The 25795-nt window shown below is 43.7% G+C and overlaps 1 protein-coding gene across 6 annotated transcripts in view; it reads right to left on the reverse strand.

Annotated features, from left to right (window-relative positions):
* The window catches only part of FRY (FRY microtubule binding protein), a 674187-nt gene that overhangs the window by 7280 nt on the left and 641112 nt on the right, over positions 1-25795 (reverse strand). For 4 of the 6 annotated variants that reach the window (XM_086935129.1, XM_086935131.1, XM_086935134.1 and 1 more), the window contains exons 59-61: positions 25256-25273; positions 16987-17097; positions 13553-13755 (exon numbers count right to left, since the gene is read on the reverse strand). In XM_086935129.1, coding sequence (XP_086791255.1) covers positions 13553-13755; positions 16987-17097; positions 25256-25273 — 332 coding nt within the window. The remainder of the gene's footprint in view (positions 1-13552; positions 13756-16986; positions 17098-25255; positions 25274-25795) is intronic. The other 2 variants (XM_086935130.1, XM_086935133.1) reach the window with 1 other exon arrangement.

Consider the following 25795-nt stretch of genomic DNA (forward strand, 5'->3'; position numbering starts at 1 on the left):
TGTCAACTCGCTTTCAAGCTCAATGATTTCTTTTTCCAGAGATTGAATATCTCAGACCTTACCCTTTCTTCCTCCTATTAAAAGCCAGGTCTCCCCTCTAATGATCTAAAGCCTCCCAAAGATTAGCGGATGATAAGACTGAGTACACATTGAGCCGAAAGTATTCCTCTGTAGCGCCTATTAAATGGTCTTCCTGTAGAGCGTCTTTTAAACACCATGTATTTAGATGTCATATGCCCTTGCACCCATGATCAGGTTTAAAGATCTACATCATGACGGGACTGATCAGAGTGCCTGCACACTATTTCTGTGCTCCAGTCAACTCACCCAACTCAGCCCCAGGGACAAACAGGTAGACCAGCTGGTAAGAACAGCACTGGTGTATGGAGTTGTGGGTGTACTGTGTCATTTATGTGACATTTATGCCACATATCACAGAAACCATCTGAGTCAGACCACTTGATGAGGGCTGTGGATCTTGGAGTCAAGGAGAGGCTGTCCATGTCTAGGGAAGGGTTCATGGCTGCATTAAAGTCTCCATCCAACACCATCATACCCATGATTGGTTCTAATAATAGCTCAGTTACCGCACAGAGAGTACAATAAGTCAAGCTGTGTGTGTGTGGGGGGGGGGGGGGGGGGGGGGGAGAGGCACATATATCCTTTATTATGATGAATTTGCCCTGGTCATCAGTGTAGACCACTAACTCAACCAATGGGAAGGATTAGTGTAAGACTAAAGCCCCATCTCTGGAACCCATGGGAGGCCTGCATGAAACACCCCGGCGTATCCCTGACTGCCAAAGAAATTGCACTGTGTCCCCAATAACTAAGTCTCCTGTAGGAGAAAATATCAGGGACATGCTTTTTCGTGTACTGACTCACTGCACCTCTCAATTTTGTTATGTAGTCCACTGTGCAATGTGGTAGTGACCATGCGATTTAATCTTCAACATCGTAAAAGTAGACAAGATTTGTGCGCGTCACATTCATGTTTGTGTTACAAAACTTCCTATAAACTATAACACCCATTTCTGTCAAAACGTCCCTGCCTATCCTCCCAACCAAATGGCTTCTGTCCCCCTAAAACACTAACTAAATCATCTTAACTTGAGTGAACAAGAGATGCTACCTGTGGCTGTGCCAACAGTACTTCACCCTTCTAGCTTTTCCTATGTTTATGTAGGCGAACCTCCTCCAGGAGAAGTGTCTGACACAGAGTCTGAAGCATCAGGTATATCGAGACCAGTGTCTCCGCTCACTTGGAATCAGAGGAGTCTTTGAAGGATTCAGTTATGACGGTGTTGTGTCCTCCACCCACCTACTTGGTTATGGAGCATGACTAGGGTCCTTTCTTGTGGCCAAGCCTTCACACCCTGGAATTCATGGAGTCCTGTGCACAACCTGCCACATTTAAGGTTGAATTTGTTGAGAAAGGAGGTTAAGAGTTGCTCCTCGATTAAAGCTCTCGCTTGCTCTGGTTGCGTGAAGAAGAGCGTTTTGTTCCAGTAGATTGCCTTAGGTTTCCGGAGTATAGGAGCATGTAATTCACATTCATCACTTTGATTTTCTGCTTTATATGCTCAAACGATTTGCAGTGCATCAGTATAATCTTGGTGTAGTTTGGAAAACTGAAATTTACATGATTCTTATCAGACTTCCCCCTTTTCCTGTGCAACCCGCAGAATTAGGTCTCTGTCCCGAAATTAATAAAGGGGGCTATTAGCAGACACAGAAGAGCAACGGATCAAGGCTTTCAGGTGATGGAGCACAGGGCTCAATCAGAAAACAAACTCTCATTTTCCAACACAGTCTTCAGCCATAACTTTATAAAGGTCTCTGTCCTCTCAGGTAGGTACATGAACCTCAAATTGTTGCAGCATTAGTGACCCTCTGCAACCTCAGCACAAGCAATCAGGTTGCTCATAGATTGCCCCAGCTGCGGCACAGCGGCGACAACGTCTTTTACTGTGTTCTCCAATTCAATAATGCGACCTTCAGCCTAAGTCACCCGATGATGGCACAGCACAAGTCTTGCCTTAGAAGGGTTCATTCGGCACCCTCCACTCCTATTTTTGTCTCGTGGACCATTCAGGAGGTGAGGATAGTCCGAAGTGTTAGATCTGTTGATGTGGATGTTGTTGGTTGAAACTATGCTACTGCAATCAGTGCGGGCTCGTAGTTTCCCCTGCTTCTAGAGAACCTTGTCCTTATCCAGGTGCACCACCAAGGAAGAGGCTGGCCACAAACCCCTCAAGCACCGGGAGCCCATAGCAGGCACCAGCTGTACATGCCTGCACAGGGCCATCTCCAAATCTTCAAAGGAGTGTCTGCAAACCATTGCTTAGCAGTCAGAACAGCAATGGGGGACAAATGGAACCCAGCTCCTCTGCAGTCGTCCTTGAGTAGCCAGGCAATCCTTTGTGATGTGAAATGTTAGTCCAGTCAATCCAGGGCCAGCTAGCCCCCATATGAGAGGTGCAAAGTTCAAAGTTATTGTCCAGCTCCAGTGGACATCACTAGGCATCTGGGGGAGGGGTCTCAGCTCGCAAACAGATCCATGCCTGGCAAGCACAGTCACCCCCCGTCGCTCCGTAATTCACACTGATGCTCCGGCCATGATCAATCCTTGTCTATGTAGGGGGCAGCAGCAGTCCAATTCAAGCACAGGGTCCTAACAGTGCTGCCCCATTCTCCCCCCCATCGAGGCCCCAGGTCCTCTGCCCACCACAGGTGTGGCCTGGCTCCATTGCTGGGGCCCACAACCAGGAAGCAATCTCCACCTCCCTTCCACACGTCTTCAGGAGCCTGTGGGCACAGAATTGATTTCAAGGGCTTACCAGGTGGGTGGGGCTTCCTCTCCAGGAACTCTGCACTGCATGGTGCACAGCTGGCAATATGCCCGTGGGGACAAGATCTGTTCTGTTCTTGACATCAGCAGCCCTGTCAAGTTTCCCAAGTCCATACGTAATGTGCTGCTCCTGTCCAAATAGTTTTTTTTAATTTTGGGAAGTGTAGTCTTCCATTAAACAAGTCCCAGAATTCAAAGAAAAAAACAGACTGGATCAGCACATCACACATGGGTATGGGAAACTTGCCAGCTATGCACCAGCCGCAGTGGGGCTAGAACCAGCCCAACCAGTCATGCCAGTCTGAGGACCTGAAGCCCCCCACCCATATAGAAAGATGGAAGATTAGAGGGCAGGATCATGTTGGATTATGGGTGCAAGCAAGGGTGAACTAGAGAAAGGCAGACATCATCTTGTGCTGCAAACCACACCCTCTTGTGCAACATGTATTTATCACAGTCACTATTGAGTCTCAATATTTATGTGGAGCCCTTTTTACCATATTAAGAAGTGTTTCAAGGCACTTATTTTTAACTAATGCCTGCATTATTTATTAATGTTATAAAGCACAAGTTGCTTTTCTTCAGTAAAACCCTTTCTTATAGATAATGACCACTGGTTCCTCACCTTGTGACTACCCCCTGGCACCCGAGTGAATCAGGAGATTTTTCTCAGTTTTTCTTCCCCGCTCCAGCTGGTGACATCATGCCGCTCCACGTTGACCTGCCCCAGAAGTGACGCTGGAGCCACATATAATGCCACGCCTGCACACCGAGGTCAGTTCAGAGAGCAGGTCCTTGTGCCAGCTCCCCCTGCGACAGTTCTTCGTCCAGCTTGCCCGCAGTCCACTACCCACTGCTGACTTAGGTTTGTGCAACCTCTGCTCGTTTTCTGCCTTCCTTTCTGCTTGCTATCTGCTTGTTTTTATGCCTTCTATTTTTGCGCCTCTGCTCGTTCGGATCTTTATTTTGCCTCTTTCTACTTTTTTCTGACCTTCATTTCTCTTCTTTCTGGCCTTCATTTTTACTCTTGCTGCCAGTTTCTGATCTCTATTTTTCCTCTTTTTGATCATTCTTGACCTGGTTCTTCAACTATGCAGCACCCAGATACACCTTTGGGTGACAGTGCTGTGCAATATAAATGATAAATGCTGCAGTTTCTTCCTTAACTCTGTATATGCCACTGATGCGGAGCTTGCGAAGTGATCAGCTATGGCGGTGTGCAGATCTCTAAATTGGGACCGTTTTATAGATGGAATAAAGAGACCATTCCACAAAACGCAGAGGATCTGCGGTTTACATTGTACCGACCAGAAAGAGCGTTACTGAAGGTAAGTAACCTGTTCCCCTGATGGACACTTCTAATCACAGATTCATCACCTTGTGAACACATACCAAAGCATTAACACCCAAGGTGGTGGATCTGTAGAATGACTCAGATCAAAATATGCTGCAGGAACAAACCGGCAAAATGCCCTTCTTGTGAAACCTGGTTATCATGGTAGTAGAGCCTCATGATAATATGTGGGCTGATGCCCACATCGCAGCCTGACAGATGTCAGGAACAGGTACTCTCCTTGCCAATGCAGTAGTAGCATCCTTTGCTCTGGTAGATTGAGCCCTTCGACCTTCCAGAGGCTGCTTCTTGGTCAATGCATAGCAGATTTTAATTCAGAAGACTATCCATCTTGATATGGACCTTTTTCACTGCTTTACTCTTCTTTGTCTCGGCGAAACCCACAAAGAGCAGATTGTTCCCCCGCCGGTCCTTGATAGAATCTATGTAAAAGCCCAAAGATCTTTTGGGGTCCAAATGATGGAGCATTTCCTTGTCTTTCAAGGGATGAGGTGGACTAAGCATGCTGAAAGAGTGATGGATTGTCCAACATGAAAAGATGTCACAACATTTGGCAAGAATGTCACCTTACTCTGCAACAATCGTTTGTCCAGGAAAAAGGAGGTGTATGGTGGAAGAACGGGTAGAATTTGTACCTCACTCATGTGACAAGTTGAAGTCATTGCTATGAAAAAGATGGCTTTGAGAGTCAGGAGATGGAAACAGCTTTGCATCGACTCAAATCGAGTGCACCAGGCCTTTTAAGAAAATGCATCACAACAGGTTATTTAAATAAGAACAGTTGGTCAGAAAAAAGGCCCTAATATCTGACCAATGATCTTCAACAGCAGCCACAGGAAGTCCTTGCTGGGCTAAGGACAGCACAAAAAGCAGAAAATTCATAATTTTGCTTGTAATGAGTTTGGATGGAGCGAATAACACCAGGCCAGAAACTAATCCAACATTTGATGTGAACTGTTTTGTAGATGGATGCCATAGCTAGAATGACATCCACTACTTCAGGAGAGAGTTCGAAGTCAGCCAATTGTTACAGCTCAATCTCCATAGATGGAGGTGCAGGACCCTGCCCCGCTGCTGCAATAGAAGATCCTCCTGGAGTGGCAGCCTGATTGGAGGACAGCTGCCCATGCCCAGATGTTCTGGGTACAACACTTTCCTGGTCCAATTTGGAGCCTGCTTGTTCCTGATCTTGGGCCCAGTCATTTATAATCTCCTTCGGAACTCAGGGCAGGAGAGGTGACAGCAGAAAGGTGTACAGGAGTCGCATGCTCAATTCTAGGTTGAATGCGATTCAGAGAGAGCACATTTTTGGGAACTACAACTCCAAAAGTGTAAACATTGCATGATCTTGAAAAAGGTGAAGAGATCGAACCAGGGTTGTCCACATGGCTGAAAGATGTCCTGCGCGACCTTCGGGTGTAGCTGCCATTTGTTATCTGCTAGGCGTCACCAACTGAGTTTGGCAGCCCTGGTATTTAAAGATCTCACCAGGAGCTAGCTGCTGACCCAGCTAGCTCCAGAGGTGCAGGGCCTCCTGGCAGAGAACTAATGATCCCACTGCTTATTGAAGTACCACATGGTGGTTGTGTTGTCCATGAGAACCAGGATCAGCCTCCCTTTGATGGACGGTAAGAAGACCTACAAAGTCAAATGAATGGCTTACAACTCCAAAAGACTGATATGGAGGCAAATATTGGCCAGAAATCAAGAGTCCTCTGATCTACACATCTCCCAGATGACCTCCTCAGCTTTGCATCCATAACTACAGTCGGCTCTCGGTACTGCACTGCATTTACCATGATGCTTTGTGGCAAACGGAGTACTGGGATGTGAGGCAGTGTGCTTCCACCCTCCCTACGTGAGGAGGTGTGTTGTCATCTAGAGGTGGTCATGACTGACTATAGCAAGCTTGCCTTCAGTAGGTAGTTATTGAGGTAGGGGAAGACAGTTATTACCAACCTCTGAAGATGTGTTTCAACCACCACCATCACTTTCATGAACATCTGAGGGCATTGGTAAAGCTGAAGGGGAGCACGGAAAACTGAAAATGCTTGCAGCCCACCTTGGACCACAAATAACGCTAGTGGGTCTGCAGGATAAGAATGTGAAAATAGGAGACTTGCAGGTCCAGCATTAATATCCAGTCTTCTGGAGTCAGGGAAGACAGAATATGAACTAATTTGAGCACCTTGAATTTACCCTTTCCAGAAAGAAAATGAAGATCCTAAATAGGAAAAAGGCCTACGTCGTTCTTCAGCACTGGGTAATTATGGGAGTAACATTCAGTCCCTGTTTCTGATGCCGGGATCTTCTCTATGCGTTCTTTGTCCAGAACAGAGCCTCCCTTATTTCCAAAGAGATGAGTACCGTCAAACGGCATGTGCATTAGGTGACGCTGAAATATCACCCGCGAAGCTTGTTGACTTTATTTATCCATGGTACCCAAGCACTATACTGGTATTGACTGTCATGCCTAGTAAACTGGTGACATCCAGCCCAGCACAGATGATGTTCCTACGCTGCATCCTGACCATCTTGAATGATCTGTGTAACATTGGCGATGTATTTATCAGGGAATGTCAGCAAGATTTTGCAGAGCGTATCCCATAATAAATGCAAATATCTTCTAGGGAGACAGCTGGCATTTATGAAACAAAAGGGCAGACTGGATGAGGAAAACATCCTAGAGAATAAGTTAGAATATAACCTACTGCTGGACATCTAGATCACCAAATTTTCAGGCGTAGGGTACTGCACGAGAAAAGGTGGGCAACCAGGTGCAGATCAGTGTCTTCTGGGCACATGCCTATTTGTTGGCACGCAAAAAACAAGGCTTGTAAGATGTGCCTACTAGAATGTTCACGGAAGCCTGCCCAGGCTGCAGGACTTCCGTCAGGACACTGGTCTTGACCTCAGCGGTCAAGAGCTGCAAGTCTAGTATTTTTGGCAGGCCGTCAAATTACCACTATAGAAGAGGCGGATTCCTCTTTAGAAAGAGTATGTAGGAATCTAACCCAGTGTTCAGCCCACTAGCCTACTGAAAGTCCACATAAACATTGTCTGTGTCAGTCTAATGGGCTGCCTCATCCCCATCATCCTCTGTATCATCCTGACCATGTCAACCATGTTCAGAGTCTGAGACAAAGGGAGTAATAAGTGTTTGTGGGTGAGTTCTGGGTAATGCAAGTGTTCTGTTAGAATCAGAATATGGTTGGACCGGCTAAGCAAAAGGTTGTGGGGGATGTGACTTCAGTCGAGGTTCTTTCGGGTTTGCCTCAGAGTACGATGAGAAAAAAGGTTCAGTGTCAATGCACCTGGAACTGACTAGGACTATGGCGCGGGTTTGAAATCGGGTTGGGTGTCGGGCCTGGAGTCAGAGCAGACCTTCGCATTGGGGTCAAGAAGCGTAGACGGTGTCAGGGATGGATCCACTGACGTAATTCCAACAGGAGGCTTCTTCAGATCTTTAGGGCACGAAGGTGAGCCAGATGGAGCTGTAAGGGTGCTGACACTGAGCAACATTTGTTCCCTGATTAAATTGTTCACAAAATCAGTTGTATGTCTGGTAAGAACCATTCACAAAACCTCTAAGGCAGAGCTGACAGCACATGTTCAGGGTTAATAAAATGGTCAAAATACTGATACTTTAAATTGGGCTACCAACTTTACACCCACAAATGACACCGGACTTGAAAAAACACAAACAAAATTTTTCCCTCAATATGTCACTCAGAGATCCACTAGTTGGTACCAGGAAGGTACTATTAAGGGACTGTGCAGCTAAAGAGTGGGGGAATATGAGGAGACCAACGTATGCCAGGTTACATATATTTGAGGTGTTCTCAATTTTTTTTTACAACAGGTCAATATGTATGATATTCACAAATAAAGCACATTTTTTTCTAAAGCGTCATTAGTGTATTTTAATCAATGGAATATTTCCCTTTTGTTTTAAAAATATGTTTCCCCCGCAAGTCTCTTGTTCTTACATCCCTCCTCATCTGTGAAAGCTGGGTTATGGATGCACTTTTCTACCCATCATCATCAATAAGGCCTGGATCTTTCAAATGTAAATAACACATTCTTCAATATGTAGCAAAAATATGTTTTAAACTTACTTGTGAATGCTGAAGTACCTTAAGCATTTGTCCATGCTTAAGACAGACACTGGACTGAAAAACATATTTGAAATGTTGTCCTTTACCATTTATTACATTTTAAAGTGGGCAGATAAAAGTATATCTTCAACAGACAAGCAGGTGCCAAAGGTTTTTGGAGCATGAATGAGGAAAAAACTGGGTGAAAATGGAGACTAAAAAACTGGTTGAAAATGGAAACTATTCAATTTAAATAGGTGGAGCTGACTTCTCTAATGTTTAGATACTTAACAAAATAATGAAGAAATACAAATAAAACTAAAAAGTGTCAATAATAATTTGAGGAAATTAATTTGTAACGAAAAGAATAAAATAAAGCAAGAATTGTGGACAAAAATCTTTTATGCTTGTAACCAGGCAAACTCAAGGGTGTTTTGGAAAACTATTAATGGATTAAGCAGTCCCAACAAATCTGTGTTAGCATCTGCATTAACGTGCGCTATATAAGAAACTACATTACCATTACCATTAACTGAAGGTGAATGGCTTACTTTCCTTAAAAAACACCCTAAACTGTGTATCTAAACTAAATATTCAGAAAGACAAGCAGACAACGATGGTTAAAACAGACCTAGAATGTGATCTGGAAATTGTTATTACAGAAAGTCAAGTGAAACAAAAAGATAGAGCACCAGGACCAAATGGCATCCCATTTGCTCTCTACAAAGAAGATCCAGACTTATGGGCTGCATATTTGACAAAGGTTTTTAATGAAGTTGTACAATCTGGGCAAATACCGAAATTGTGGAGAGGATCATTAATATCTCCTATCTATAAGAAAGGAAACTGGCAATTACTGAAGAATTATCGTCTGATAACTCTCCAAGATACTGACTACAAATTGTTTGCGGGGCTATTACTATCAAGTTTAACAGACTGGGTTAAGGAGAAGCGGGTATTACCCCGGAATCAAACTGGGTTTATCAAAGGTCTAGGAACCTCCACTAATATAATAATCCTATCGGTTTTAATGGATAAAGCGATTTTAGCTAAGCAACCCCTCTATTTTTGCTTTGTAGATTTCAAATCGGCATTCGACTGCGTGAACAGGCACCTACTCTGGATGAAACTTAAGGATCAAGGAATTCCAGACTCACTACTAAAAAAGAATATAATTATTGTACTCTGACAATTGGGTCAGGGTAAGAATTGGTGATAGTCGAACACTGACCAACGAAATGCATACGACGGGAGGATTGAAGCAAGCTTGCGTCCTTGCTCCACTGCTTTTTAATCTATTTCTAGCAAATCTTACTATTACACTTATTGAAGTTAATGCACATCCGCCGAGGCTAGCTGGAAAGCAAATATCTAATCTTTTTTACGCAGATGATATAGTGGAGGAGTGTGGCTCACTGATTAGAGCGGCAGACCCTGATGCAGAGGTCTGGCCCGGGACCAGGGTTCAATTCCCAACGCGGCAGGGTCCTGAGCCCAAAAATGTCCACGGACTCGATAATTCTCGCCTCGGTGCCTACTCTAATTATGGGGTCACACGCTGCAACTCTGGGCAATAGCTTGCTTAATCTCCACTACGGCGGCCCACCCGCTGCGGGATGCCTGGCTTTCACCTTGGGGATGCCCAGTAGGGGTTATCTCACAGGGAAAAGCCAGGACGGGTTCCCAAGGAAAGCGCCTTGATGCCTTCGGGTGATACGTGCGCTATATAAGTCGCAATACATGTTGTACTATTAAGTCAAACTAAAGTGGGAATGCAAAGATTAATTGATTGTATATCAATGTACGCAAAAGAAAATGAAATTGTAATAAACTAAACTAAGACCAAGGTAATGGTAGTTACAAAAATACAAGATTTAAAAATAAATGTAAATGGACATTAGAACAAACTTGATTTGAACAGGTTAATTCCTACTGGTACCTTGGAGTTATATTTAATGACAGTGGAAACTTTCTCCCGCAGAAAAAAGATATTACCGGGAAAGCTAATAGTTTGGTTGCAGCATTTAGGATTATACAAAAAACACTTCCTGCTTTGTCCTATTGTCCTTTACTAAAGATCATATCAGTGAAATGACTACCTACCCTGACATACGGCTGTGAGGTATTAAACTGGAAAGATGCGGAGATAATTAATAACGCAGTTGCTAAAATGTATAAGATCTTATTTCGCCTACCGAACAATGCCTCGCAAGCGCAGGTGAGGTTGGAATTTGGGATAAATAACCAGCTGATTGCAAGAAAAGGTCAAGCCCTTAAAGTGTGGAACCGAATAAAGAACGATCATGAAAACCAAATGTCCCAGATATTATGGGAAGAAATCAAAGACAATCGGAAACTGCAAGCCTGGGCCTATCTATATAAAGCAAATGAAGAATTTGGTGTAATACCAATTTGGGAGAATACAATTACCCAGGAAAGTTTTAAAATAACAATTAACAAACTGACTAAGCAACTGTCGCTGATAAAAGATAAAGATATATTTGTAAAAAGAAGACACGCATGGCCAATTTTAAATGGATTCAGGATAAAGAAGTCCAGGAATACCTTGAAACATCATTGTCGCAGCAAAGTAAACAAATCTTTATCAGAGCACGTTTTGGATTATTGCCGGGTTTATGTCATTTACCTGCATGGAAGTGGAAGTGCAATGAGGAGAACAATATATGTAGGTTATGTAAATGTGGGCAAGAGGATATCATACATCTATTATGTCTTTGTCCTGAATTAGAAATTGAAAGGAAAATCACCCTTAAGAGACTATTCAATGTTCGTGGAGTAAGGACATGTAGACACGCATTGATGGCATGCCTAAACTGTAAAGATATATTTATAAACTCTGCATTTGTAAAATTTTTATGTGTTGTTGGTACAAAACTTGAAGATATTAAGTCTTTTTAGAAACTATGCGATATTAGAAAAATCGTGTATATAGTGTTTTTAAATTCTTTTATACTGTTTGATATTTTAAGCATTTTTGTAAGATTTTAATTAATCAAATAAATACATTTGAATATTTGAAAGGTTGGTCCTTTACCATTTATTACATTTTAAAGTGATTACATTTTAAAGTGGGCAGATAAAAGTATATCTTCAACAGACAAGTAGGTGCCAATGGTTTTTGGAGCATGAATGAGGATAAAACTGGTTGAAAATGGAGACTAAAAAACTCATTGAAAATGGAGACTATTCAATTCAAAGAGGTTGATCTGACTTTTCTAATGTTTAGATACTTAACATATCATTCAAGCTGGAATATCAAACAGGCCTATAAAAAGCAGTAGTTAATTATTCTAGGTGTGTACGAAAGTTTTAGGGCCCGATTCACAGAATGAACTTACTACTTTTGGCATTCACAGAATGCACTTACTACTTTTGGTATTCACAGAATGAACTTACTCATTTTGCTATTCCCAGAAGTTAGGACTACTAACTTTAGGACTCTTAAATGCCTTCTGTGAATACCGAAAGTCTTAAAATTAGGACTTTTCTCAATTTAGTAGTAGTAAAGTTAGGACTACTAACTTTAGGACGCCTAAATGCCTTCTGTGAATACCGAAAGTCTTAAAATTACGATTTTTCTCAATTTAGTAGTAGTAAAGTTAATTATCCTAACTTTACTACTACTAAATTGAGAAAAATTGTAATTTTAAGACTTTCGGTATTCACAGAAGGCATTTAGGCATCCTAAAGTTAGTAGTCCTAACTTTACTACTACTAAATTGAGAAAAATCGTAATTTTAAGACTTTCGGTATTCACAGAAGGCATTTAGGCATCCTAAAGTTAGTAGTCCTAACTTTACTACTACTAAATTGAGAAAAATCGTAATTTTAAGACTTTCGGTATTCACAGAAGGCATTTAGGTGTCCTAAAGTTAGTAGTCCTAACTTTACTACCACTAAATTGAGAAAAGTCATAATTTTAAGACTTTCGGTATTCACAGAAGGCATTTAGGCGTCCTAAAGTTAGTAGTCCTAACTTTACTACTACTAAATTGAGAAAAATCGTAATTTTAGGACTTTGGGTATTCACAGAAGGCATTTAGGAGTCCTAAGGTTAGGAGTCCTAACTTTACTACTACTAAATTGAGAAAAATCCTAATTTTAAGACTTTCGGTATTCACAGAAGGCATTTAGGAGTCCTAAAGTTAGTAGTCCTAACTTCTGGGAATACCGAAATGAGTAAGTTCATTCTGTGAATACCAAAAGTAGTAAGTGCATTCTGTGAATACCAAAAGTAGTAAGTGCATTCTGTGAATACCAAAAGTAGTAAGTTCATTCTGTGAATCGGGCCCTGAGAGTGTAAACCTAACGACAAAGCAATGGAGTGCTGTACAAGGTGGGTATCTTTGACAAAAAAGGGTGTATACCGTAGAAGAGCATTGTAGATAGTTTAACTGTGGCAGGGGTTGTAAGTGGACCAATATTAAGGTTAAGCAAGATGTAGTTTGAAGAGGCGTGTCTTCAGTTTCTAGAGGAAGAAAGGTTGGGTGGGTGTTTGTTGCATCTGGACAGGGATTTTCTTCCTGATTCTCAGGGTGTACAGAAAAAGGGTTTCCGTCTGGTTTTGCTTTCTTGTATTTCTTAGTTTGTCGCATTGTTTCCTTGGGCACTATTTTGCACTGTCTGCAATGAAACCTTTTGCCTATTGCTCTAGATCTGCTTTCCGATGTCAATACCGAGACACTTGTGGTTTCTATGACTTATGTAACTTATTCGTATCTTTTCATGACACTTTCCATCACAAAGGTAAACCGAAGTTGAAGCTATTAGTTGGAACTCTGTTTTATGCATTGTGTAACCTAAGCAAAATCCAATAACGGTTAAGGCCTGAGTAAATATATCTAGAAAGGATGGCCACTGTGCTGGACAATAAATAGAATTGTTTTCTTTGTGTTTTCCAAGGCATGCAAATGTTGTATAGTATTTCCAGGTGGACATCTGCTTGTAAATATTGACCGAATGGTGTACTGGGTCTGAGTGTAAACAAAGTGTTCAGAATATTTAGCATTATGGGACTTCTACATATATATTTTGCTATTTTTAAGGATGGATGTAAAACTCCCCCCATGCAATGTGCTGTTGGCAGTAAAGCCAGAGCAGGCTGAGAGGGTAACATGTGGCATCAGGAAATGAAAAAGCTATTTCAGACATCAGCGAATCTGATATTTACTTTAACAAAGGTAAAACACTAAAACATTATGCAATGGCCATTAACCAAGACAAACTTGCCTGCACTCTCGAATTTGCCGTACGGCTTTGCTGAGTTCGTTGTTTTTTAAGCAATCCAGCATTGACTGAATTGCAGCCTCAGTAGTAGTAAAAGACGGTTCAGACAAAATCGCTTGCACGTTAAGTTGATCGGTAGAAATAATGGCTGTTGCCTCCTTGAGGTTTTTCTTTAGGTCACTGAGTTCTCTTGACATGTTCATGAGCTGGGTGAAGCGAAAAAATGAGTTAGATACAATCAAAGCATGTGCAACAGGTCTTGCAAAGCCGCCATTAGCTGTCATAAGGCAACACTAGGTATATTCCATAGTCAAATTCTCTGTTAATCAACCATGCCACCATGCGCTCACAGCACACCACCATCATCCCGCTTTGAATTCTAAACAAACACTTAAATAGTTATCTGCCAATGTAATACTGAGATTGTGTTGCAAACTCTGAGGCTGCATCATTCTAAGGTTTTATCACTAGGTGAATGTGATTGTGTTAGCCCTACCTTGCAAAAAAATATGCAGTTATCAATTTTACCACAAACATTCACTGATTGCAATACTGACATTTGTAAATCTGCCAAATCCGCTATGGTTCAGTTACAAGAGCTCTATGGAAATAAAAGGATTTCCAAAACGCAGATCTCACTCCTACCAGCAGTCCTGGCAGCACCAGCACGGACTAAAACAGTCTGAAATTGAGGGTTTTTCATAAGCAGGTAAACTGAGCTTACAGTTAGTGTATTGAACAAAGTGTACTAATTTAGATCTTAAAAGACATTTAAGCCCGGGGCGTTGTTCTTTAGCATCAAACTGGAGAGGAGTACATTTTGTCAAGTGGCTGAATGACAAACTGTGTGTATGTGAAACCTGAGCTCACATCCTGGCTTCCGCACTTGACCAAATTGTGTTCTCCCAGGCATCTCGCTTTGCTTCACTGTCTCTTTCTTGACTAAGAAATTTTGAAACACCTAGGACCTCAGTTCTGAGTGAACTATACTGAAGCAAAATCCTCACTCCTGCATGGAATAAAAAAACATAACTTTGCTCTACATATAATAACATTGACCGTTTAAACAGCAGACAACACACACTTACGTGTCTCTGGGCTTAATCATGGCAGGATACCCATGCCATTGTGCGGGGGTATTCTTTCTAGAAAGTTTATGTGTTTATGTTCGGAGATTAACATTTAATTACGTCACTCAGTGCATTAAAAAATGTAACACGCTAAACTGGAGCACTTGAATGAGTTCTATAAATGACATTTTGTTCACCACTGCTCTACTTCGGACCTTCCTCCCACCCCACTGATGAAGCTCTTCTGTGGGGCTGCATAGTTACAGGGCACAAATACAGACTGACAACACCAATAATATGCCCATCAAAATTATATGCCCCAATCAACTGTTTGACACTTGCGTGCCCACACGTGTGATGCTGTTGTATGTCCTGAGTGACTTTACTGCTTTGTTGTAGTAGGCCACAGTTGTGAAAGTTCTTCATCTTACTCCACTTCATGGGATGGTGGGCGTGTTGTTGGCGCAGAACCTGTTGAAGTCACAGTTTCCCGAATCCCCACTCCTATTGAAAACCAACATCAGTCCTAGCAGGAATGTTGAAACGAGCCTCAAATTGCAGGAGAGGACAAGTAAAATGTGGCTGTGAGGTGTGGTCGGGTCATAGCAGCCCTTTCTGCTCTGAAAGGAGCCCCTAACCTGAAACCTGTTTGTGGGAATGCCAGGGCAAGAGAAGAGACTGTCCAGTGCTCCCTGTGCCAAGTTGTGTGATCTTGGGCCATTCAGTTTGATTACCCGTGTCTTGGTTCTCTTATCTATAACATCAAGAATATTTAGAAACAGAATTACTTTAGCTTTAAAGGCTTTAGTAAGCTTACATTTTTACATTTATCATGCCTCGTTCCGCCTAAGTGACTCCCACCTCCATGAAGACATTCAATCACCAGAGAGCATACTGTTAACAGAATAAATGAAGCGCATTTGCATACAGCTCCCGCCTCTCCCCGCAGAGCCTTCATTCTCCTCGGCCACGTCACCCATTGTGAATTAGCCCTCGAGAGATGTTTGCATACAGAGAGCGCCCTCGGGGGAAGGAGGTGCTACTATTGTTAAGACTGACTGTAGCAGTCAAGTTTAACAATACAGCTCTGTAAGATTGCACAGCGGAGTGTGAAGAACGCCCTACATGTCCAACTAAGCAGAAACAAACAAACACCTGAAGTCTTGGGTGTAGAGCTGTATGGAGCAAACAGCCTCTGAGCAAACGCTGTCCGTCTCGCCACCCTGAGAAGTCCACGCTGCTAGGAAGCCAAACAGCAGACTCCATGATGCAGGTATCGCACCCCCAGACGCGCCCCCAAAGTGTACTTATTGTTTGTGTTAATTATAAATGTAGACTAACAAGTCAAGATGACGCAGACTCGCAATGACCGACCAACACAAAACGTTTTGTTACATGCCAGTAACAAATGCTGGAAAGCTGATCGCCATTGCACCTTTCCAATTAACGCGAACGTATGCAAAGGCCAATTGCGGGTGATAAAAAAAAAAAACACACGCATGAGCTTGTGTTTAGAATTTAAAAGCCCTGACTAAAGCCTCACTGAGCAACGCATGCGCGCTGGCTCAGGCGAGACCTAAAAAGGGCACTTATTCTGGGTGCAATAACTGCAGCACATATACATTCAAGTGTTGACTTTGGGCATAATTTGCTGTTTGCTAGTGAATAAGAGAATTCTGTACAAGGTGGTAAATCTGGCACAAAGGGCATATTTTTCTGTCGCCTGCCAATGCCCCTCTGTCACCCTTTTGCAATTCTCTCCAACACAAGTTCTTTGGCCCTCTGCATCTTCTCTGGTGATTCTACCCAAAGTCAGGCAGGCTAGGAAGGGTGGTCGCTCCTTTTTTTATCTGGTCGCTAATTAATGGAATCAGCTCGCTCCTGAGCTTCCCACTGTTAGCTCTGAATTGCTTTTCTGGAAACCCATTAAAATCTGGCTATCCACTCATGCCTAAATGCCACTATGACCATAGTGCTGTTCTGCAGTGCCTAGACACTCCCTGGAGTAGCGGTGTGCTTTACATGCCTACACTCATTCATTCATTGTTTTATACATACCAAATAAGCATGGAAGTGTTGCAGAATCTGAAGAGGGTAGTCTTCAAATGGGAAGCTGCCTACAACAGGATACTCAAATGGTTTTCATATTGTGCTCTCAATGCCTGGTGCACGCACAGTTCTTTTATTTATACACGCCCTGATGTCATCAGGATTGTTCCAAGTGTAAAAGAATCTGAAGGGGCCATGTCTTCATTCCAGGCATGCCCACCCTCAGATTGTGGACACACAAATCCACTGAAAAGAAAAGTCTGTGATACACAGTTATCAAACAATCATGCTTATAGAATGGGTTCATGCGGCACCTACCTCTGGCATGGTGCTCACTTCATGCACCTGTCCAATGAGCTTACAGTAAGACTGAAAAAGCAGCAACAGCTGGAAGTGGAGCTTGTACAACCTCTGGCACAGTTCCAATTGCTGAAAGAAAGATGGAAAAAATCAGATCAAAATCAATTGTGGTTAGAATAGAACGTGCATTATAAACACGTGTGTTGCACATATATTTTATGGCTGTGGAGGGGGAGAACGAAAAAATAACAATCCTGTGAAGGTGATATTGCTTGTCAGTAATCTCAAGAACACATACTCAAAGAGTTCAAATAATTGTTTTCCCTGGTTGTGTAGGATTGCACACAGAGAATAATACAGCACCCCTACAATTGTGCAATAAAGTGTAGAAAATCTTCACAAAAACAAATGTTGCAGTTTTGTGTCCCCAATGAGAACCCCGACAATGGCCCCATGAAACTTGTAGCATTGTCTTCTGCATTATAGCCTTTTTTTTAATAATAGCATATTGTTTCCATGGAAGTCTATGTTGCCTATTCAAGCAGAAAGGTGCTCAGTTTGTTGAGAATGTTTTCATTTGCCAGCTGTTTACGAGCGTGGCACGTTTCTTGTGCTAGTGGCTTCATGCACTGGCTTATATATAGAGCATCTGACATTAATTGAGCCCCGTCAGCGAGATAAATAGATGCATCAAAACCATTAAGAGACGCAAACACCCTGCCCAGCGTCCACAGCTTCATGCACTGTCCAGTGATGGACAGGAAGCCGGCAGAACATTCGAAGCCACTGGGATCAGGGATTGACATTCTGAGCTATCAAAGAACACTGGCTACGGAGGGATTATCTTCATGAGTGGGGAAGGGCACGCTGATGGAAACACCCAAGACAACCAAAACAACTGCATGTTATTTGTTTGCGTGACCCTAGGTCTTGGCCCCTCACTGGCGTCTTTCATTGATCATTCTTCTATTGCATTATGGAAGTCGTAAAGTGGGGTCGCCAAATAGGGCTGAGGTAGGAATCTGGAGGAAACTGAACAGGTAGAAATCAGAAATGTCCTGTGACAACCTTTTACCAACTACAAGACACTGTACGAGAAAAAATATGTTCTGTCCAAAGAAGGGGAATTAATGCTAGACATAGTCTTCCCATAACTCACATGTTGTTCCAGGTGGTATAAACAGCACCACTATGGATCAATCAAGCAATCAGGGTTTGTGAAGCGCGACTACTCACCTCTGAGGGTCTCAAGACACTGTGGGAGGTGCAGCAGATCGGCCTAAGAGCTGAGTTTGTGTGAAGAGCCAGGTATTGAGGTCCTTGATGAATTGCGTCTCCGAGGGTGATTTCCCGAGGTGGATGGTCAGGGTGTACCATGTCTTGAAGGCGAGGTAGGAGAAGAACATTACCCTGGTTCTGGTCTTGCAGGTTCGTGGGGCGGTAGCCAGGGAAAGCTGGGCGGAGAGGCAGTGATTTAGGTATGCTGGTCCGGCGTTGTGAAGGGCCTTGAATGCCTGGGTGAGGAGTTTGAAGGTTATTCTTCTGTCGACTGGGAGTCAGTGGAGGTCACGGAGCTGTTGAGTGATGTGGCTGCGATGGGGATGTTGAGAATTAGTCTTGCTGCGGGGTACTGGACATTCTGGAGTATTCTGAGGAGTTTCTGGGTGACGCCAGCACAGAGTACGTTGCTGTAGTCGAGTCTGCTGCTGATGAGGGCATGAGTGACTTTCTGGGATCCATCTGAAGGTCTGAAGGTCTTTCATAGCAGGCAGAGAGTGTTGAAGCAGGCAGAGGAGATGGTGTTTATTTGAGGTCCATTGTGAGAGGAGTCCAGTATGATGCAGAGGTTTCGTACATGGTTCGTGGGGGTAGGGGACTTTCTAGAGCAGAGGGCCACCAGCAGTCATTCCAAGGGGAGGGGGACGCGGCCAGGATGAGGACTTCTGTCTTGTCCAAGTTGAGCATCAAGCAGCTGTCCTTCATCCAGGCGGTGACAGCTTTCTTTCCTTCAAGGAATTAGTTCCTGGCGACAGTGGATTCTTTGGTGAGGGAGTGGATCAGCTGGGTGTCGTCGGCGTAGGAGACGATGTTGAGCCCGTGGTTCCGGACGATGGCTGCGATGGGGCGATGTAGACGTTGGAGAGGATGGTGCTGAGGGAGGCACACTGGGGTACTCTGCAGCTGATCTCTGTCGGTTTTGAGAGGTACAGTGGGATTCTAACCCGTTGTGTCCTGCCGGAGAGGAAGGAGCGGATCCAGTTGAAGGCCTTGTCTCGGATACCAGCGTCATGGAGTCTTGTGGGTAGGGTGCGGTGGGAGACCCTGTCGAATGATGCCGAGAGGTCCAGTAGGACAAGGGCCGCGGTTTTGCCCTGGTTGAGGAGGAAGCGGATGTCATCTATGGCAGCAAGGAGGGCGGTCTCGGTGCTATGATTGCTTTGGAATCCAGATTGGGAGATGTCCAGGACATGGTTAAAGTCAGCGAGCTGGGCCTCAATGGCTTTTTTGATTACTTTGGTTGGGAAGGGGATCAGGTAGATGGGCCTGAAGTTCTTGAGGTTCACCGGGCCTGCAGAGGGTTTCTTCAGGAGGGGGTTGATCTCGGCGTGTTTCCAGTTGTAGGGGAAGGTGGCGTCTCAAGGGAGCAGTTGATTCGGCATAGTTCGGGTGCGGGGGCAGAGGTGGCTCTGTGGAAGATGCGATGAGGGGTCAGAAGGTGCTCTGGAGTGGATGCTTTTTATGGTCTTTATGGTGTCGTCCATGGTGAGCGGGACCAACTGTGCAGAGTCGGTCGGGCGGGCGTCGGTTATGGTGGTTGCTGGCTCGGTGTGTTGATCCTGGCTGTCAAAGTTGTCGTAGATAGTCTTGATCTTGTGGTAGAAGAATGTGCCAAATCTGTTGCCGAGGTCTTGGGAGGGAGGAACATCTGTGGCCTCACTGTTGGGTTTGGCAAACTCCTTGATGAAGCGGAAGAGTTTTTTTGCTATTGTGTGCGTTGTTGGTGATTCTGTCTTGAAGGGCATTCTTCCTTGTGGATGATGAGGTGGTGGTGGTGTGCGGTGGTGGCTGCTTTGAAGGCGGCGTGGGCTTTCAGGGTTTTGTTGTTCAAACATGTCTTCTTGAGCAGTCTACAGGTGCGTCTGGACTCTTGAAGTGGGGTATGAACCAGCTTGCTTTCTTGACAAGTTTGCCAGTAGCTTTCTTGAGGTGGGCAAGGGTGTAGGTGCAGTTTGCGATCCATTGGTGGATGTTGCGTGCTGTGGTGATGACGTCTAAGGATTTCGGTGGTGATGTGTCATTGGGGAAGGTGGTGAGTTGATCTTCTGTGACTGTTCCAGCTTCTGCAGGGTAAACAGTGGGCGTGCTGGTGTGCGTTAGGTTTGTTGAAAGAGAAGTGGATGAAGTGGTGGTCGGTCCAGAGGAGTGTGGTGATGTGGATGTATGAGATGCTGTTTCCTGCTGTGAAGACGGCGTTGAGTGTGTGTCCTGCTGGGTGCATGGGAGTGGTGACTAGCTGTTTAGGTCATACGTTGGGGAGGTGCTCAAGGCAGGAGAAGGTGTTGGGATCATTTTGGTTGTCCAGGCAAAAGTGAATATAGGATGTAGTCAGTGAATGTGAGGGTCTGGGCTGCGGTGAGGTCGACGATGGTGTCGGTGAAAGAGGCGCGGGACAGGGTGGTCTGTAGACTAGGGTGCCACCGAGGGTGGTTCTCGGGTTGGTCTGGATTTGGAAGCGGAGGTGTTCCATGTAGGTATTTGGTTCACCTGAGTAGGTGGTCAGGCGAAGGGAGCTTTTGTGGACAATGGCAATGCCTCCTCCTGGCTGGATGTGTGACTGTCCTTGCAGATGATCTTGTAGCCGTCACGGATGGTGGTGGCGATGTCTGCCGCTGAGCTGGATGTTGTCCAGGTTTCCGTCAGGAAGGCGATGTTGGGCGAGGTGGTGTCGAAGAGGTCCCAGATCTCTGTGGCATGTTTGTAGAGGTATGGTACATTGAAGAGGATGCACTTGAGAGGCTTAGGTGCAGAGAAGGTCGGTAGGTTGGGTGAGGGAGACAGGCATGGTGGTATGTGAAGGTAAGGCTGCAGTGGAGGCAGGAGAGCGGGCCGTGGGTGTTGGCTGGCGTAGAGAGCTGGCAGTTGTTGTTGCATCTTGGGTTGAGATCATGGAGAATGCTGGAGTCATAGCGGAGGCGGGTCGGAGGACCAGGGTCCCTGGCACTGGGCGCTGTCGGGTCACGGACATGCGCAGATGGTCTTGCCTTTGGTGTACCCGCTGTGCAGTCGCCAATAAGTAGTTTGAGGGGGAGGGCTGGTCAGATGGGAGGAGGAAAGCAGGGAGAAGGAAAAACTGTGTGCTGGAGGGGATAGAGGGGCCGCTGGGGCCAGCAGTGGTGAGAAAACAGGAAAGCAGTGAAGGGTAAGAAAAAGAGGCAACAAGAGTAAAGAGGCAAAAGGAAAACACAGAGAAAAAGGCAAGAAGAGAAAAAATGCACAAATAGTAGGAGGAATAAAAAAGAGAGAGCAAAGAAAAGACAGAAGCTGCAGAGGGACTGAGGGCAGAAGAGCAGAGGAGCAAAATGCTCTCCCACTGGACCACCAGAGATGAGGCACAGGCAAGGGCCTGCGGGTGGAGGAGGACCTCAAACACCAGACCCAGACGAGTCAGAGCGCTCTTAGGGAGCAGCTACTTAGTCGTGGCGCTGCGCGGGGAGAGCAGTGACATGGACCAGGATGCCACTTTATTCCTCCAATGTATTGAGATTCACAAATATTATCTAATAAGATACTCTAGTGGTTAAATCTTTTAAGTGATGCCTTAACCAATAAATGAGTGTGAGAAATGGTTACTTGAAATTATGGCTGCACTTTTGAGCTGCACACTGGGCCAAATACATTATTCATACAAGGAAGGGGAAAACGGAAAGTGCCTGCCTATATAGCATCCCCCATGCTTGGATCCATATCCCTCAGCCACGTTCTAAAGGTAAATGATGCCACAGGACTTTTAACCAGCTTGCTCATTTGTTTAAAGTTAACACTTCTTATACCCCTGCCAACCAATTTAGGCAAGAGAATATTATTTTGAAATGTGGTACCACCCACAAGGAATCCAATCTTGGACACTAGTTACCACCAGAGTCCACACATTAATCCAATCGACTACAAATTAAGGTGTTTTGATTTCTACATGCAGGCATTTGTGAAGCTTTTGAACTGTTCAAGACATATGACAATCAGTTCAGATGGAAGAGACATTCGTAATACCCTTCTTAGAGCACTCCTAATACAAGTGCAAAGATTGAAATTAATGGTGAAAAACCTTTATCTCAACCTATGTGTACGTTTGGGGAAATGGTCAAAAAAGCAATCGGAAACTGGGATCTCCCCAACGGAAACACCAGCTTACTGAACTGGGATGATTTTTAGGCAGGTTATCTGATGGCTGAAAGAAGAACACTCTCTGAAAAGAAACCTTTTTGTCTAGATTATATTTTGTTAGGATCCTGGATTTTGTACAAAAACTCAATGGTCTGGACTGGTTTGTGCAATATTAGAAGGGTATAAATAATGCAGGCATTAAAGTGCGCCACAAATTACAATTGAGACAGGTGCATTTTTTAAACATTTTTCAGACATATTCTGACCCGGAAGGCGTTTTCGTAGGCAGCAGAGAGGCCGGACCTATTTTACCAAATTCCCAACAATCTTTTTAAAGTTGTATTATCAAGGAAAACAACTCAACCAGTATCTCTGACAAATATATCAGGAAATTAATTATAAAGGAGTTCAATCTCGGCTCACCTGTTTGACAGATGAAAAGTTACTGGTTTTTAATGGTTGCTAGTATCTAGCTTTTATGATTATCGGTGGCTCCTACGAACACACTTGACAAATGAATAGTACAACATAAAAAAGACATTCCTAAACTTAAATCGGAAGAATGTTTCCCTTCTGAATAAAACATAGGATCCATTAATTCAAAAAAGAAGTTGTAACAGACAACTCTGTCCTGAAGAAGGTGTCTCCTTCACTGAAACGCCGCGTCGACATTTTATTTTTTTGTTGTTTTAATTAATTCATGATTTTTTTAATATGCGAAGATTGTATGCTCATAAACAATAATTATGAATAAAAACGGATTTTTTAAATTTGCAAATATTGTGTTGGCATTACTGTTCTTAATATCTGTGTTGGGATTTATTTGTGACTGTGACTCCTTGCTACATGGTGTACAGCACGATAATTATTATCTTCTGTGATTGTACTGTGTTTGTTTACAACAATAATACAACATATGATCCACAATTTTTGTCAGGGACGTGTCTTGTTTTACTCTTGTTACCCTGTTCCTATCTTGAGTAAGATGGTTGCTGCTTTCTTTTGACTTCGCTTTTTTTTTGTTACAACAACGGCGAGGGGCCTTATTGGCAATTATGTTAAGTTTCATTTCGACTTTGAGTGTAGGTAAAAAGCTCTTTAGGAATGGCCTGGCTCACCTTATTTGAAATGTCTTTTACACTGACCTTCTTGCTAAAGGCAGATTGTCGGTCTGATCGCTGGAAGGATGTTTGTCTAGGGCTGACAGGACAAGTGTTCATATTGGTCGTTGGGTGTGTAGTCTCTGTAGAATATGTCCAGCCCCTACCTCCAAAAAAGGTAGCTAGAGTTCTGTTTATACTGATAGATGATGCCCTTTCTATGAATAAAAAGGTAAATTCCATCTATGGGTCTTGCTTCGAAACCAAGCGCCTTCTCAGGAGAGCTTTCCAATTGCTACCTCTTCAGCCTACAAAACCCATCACGAAATACGTTCCATTACCATTGGCAGCCAAATAACTGTTTAACCCCAAACACTGAAAATTGCACACAACATGTAAGTTATAAGCCTACATTCCTATTAGAATTACTGCTTATCAATTAATTTTAGCATATTTACAATAAATAACCTAGATTACGGAAAAGCCCTAATTGTTGCTGCAAATAAAGCTCTATCACCCAAACTTCAGGTTGTACAAAACACAGGTGCCCGCCTGATTTGAAATTTGCCATCCCGCTCTCTATCTGAGCCCATATTTAAATCTTTGCATTGGCTTCCGAAAAAAAATCTCTCTCTCTTTAAACTCCTCTGTCTTGTACACAAGTCCCTTTTTGGAAAAGGGTCACTTTATCTACGGTATAAGTTGCAGTTCTATACACTTACATGTAACCTTACATCCTGTGGGCAATCATTACTTTGCCCCCACCGCATACGTGCTGTTAGATATGGGCAGATCTTTTTCATATTTAGCCCCCATCACAGGACCAAGTTGCCCTTGTACATATGATCCTGTCCGGATTTGGCGCAATTTAAGAAATGCCTCAAAACCTGGCTCTTTTAACTCCTTTTGGTATTGCGGTCCTGCTTTAGAATGCATTAGCGCTGAGAGACCCTCTTGGGGGTGATTCATTTGTGCTTTATAAATAATTTAATATGCCATACAGGGGACCCCTCCAGATTCCACAGAGAGGTTGCCCTGGCAAAGTGCTAAGTCTAAGGCATAGTTCTACCTCACATGGATCTAGACGAGAGCTGCCCTGGGATAGCAATATATAAGGTGGGCTCCAGTATTCCCCTGATGTCCAGGAATCTGGCTGAGACAGTTTCACACTCGATCTCTGACAGGACAACAGGTATGACAGTTCATAGCATGATGAGGGACTGGTAGGATGAAAGAGAAAAGCGCTTTTTGTCTGGAATTGACTGAAAGTCAAGATGTGTTTCTGAGGCTCACATCTGTAGAAGTGGCCCTTTTCGTGGAATGAGGCTAAAATGAAGGCTGAACCCTCGAAATGGGGGGGGGGGTCACTCGATAGTTGTACTTTATAAGTGACTTCATCAGGGAGAGGCGGACAGAGGGTATGTGCCATGTGTACATTATTATGGAGGTGGCGGGGAAGGGCCATATTCTGAACAGCATATTGAAGTGACTTATTTCCTATTTTACTTACATGAGACTTAGATGGTCACGTACACTTGACCAGTGAAAAGCAAGTTACCACAAAGCATGCAACAAAGTTCACATTGCTTTTTCAAACTGTATAAAATGATAGACTGTGTGATCGAGTGCGTTTGTCGCATTTCACAGAAACGGAAATAGCACAAAGTTCAGTGATATCGCCCATAATTATAGAAGCAACAACAAACGAGAAAGATCAAACATTAGAAAGAAGAACAGTTATAAGTAGTGCAGTTCAAGTGCATTCCAGGACGGTAAAGGAAAAAAAGTTAAGAAGAGTAACTTACTGCAAGAGATTCCATTTGCTATACAGCAAGCATGGCACAGGAGGACGGGAGAGGAAAGAAAGTACACAGCATCAGTGGAATGCATGCAACAGAAAGCACAGAACCTTGTGTCCACAGATCTTACTACAAGCGGCATTAGCAGCACTCATTCAGCCTGCAGTGGTTGAAGGTATTGGCTCATTCAAGACATGCAGAGCACTGTTAAAACAGAGACAACCAGTCATGTGTGAGGAAAGCTTTATAGTCCGTGGATTGGATGGTTTGTGTTGGCATGCTGAGTGTCAGGTAGTTTGACCACCATCACAGTGTGGCAACCTTCTGAAGCTAAGATTTCGGAAAGTAGCATACACTACGTTAATGTTGGTTATGGAGCTACATAGAAACATATGCACCACATTTTAGTCAGCAAAAATGTTAAGTAATGTAGTTGTCACTGTTTAGGATTGAGTTAACAGAGAAATACATCCATTACAATTTGCAGCCAAATAACTGTTTAACCCCAAAACACTGAAAATTGCACACAACGTGTAAGTTATAAGC

This window comes from Lissotriton vulgaris, chromosome 8, assembly GCF_964263255.1.
Source record: "Lissotriton vulgaris chromosome 8, aLisVul1.2, whole genome shotgun sequence".
Lineage (NCBI taxonomy): Eukaryota > Metazoa > Chordata > Amphibia > Caudata > Salamandridae > Lissotriton > Lissotriton vulgaris.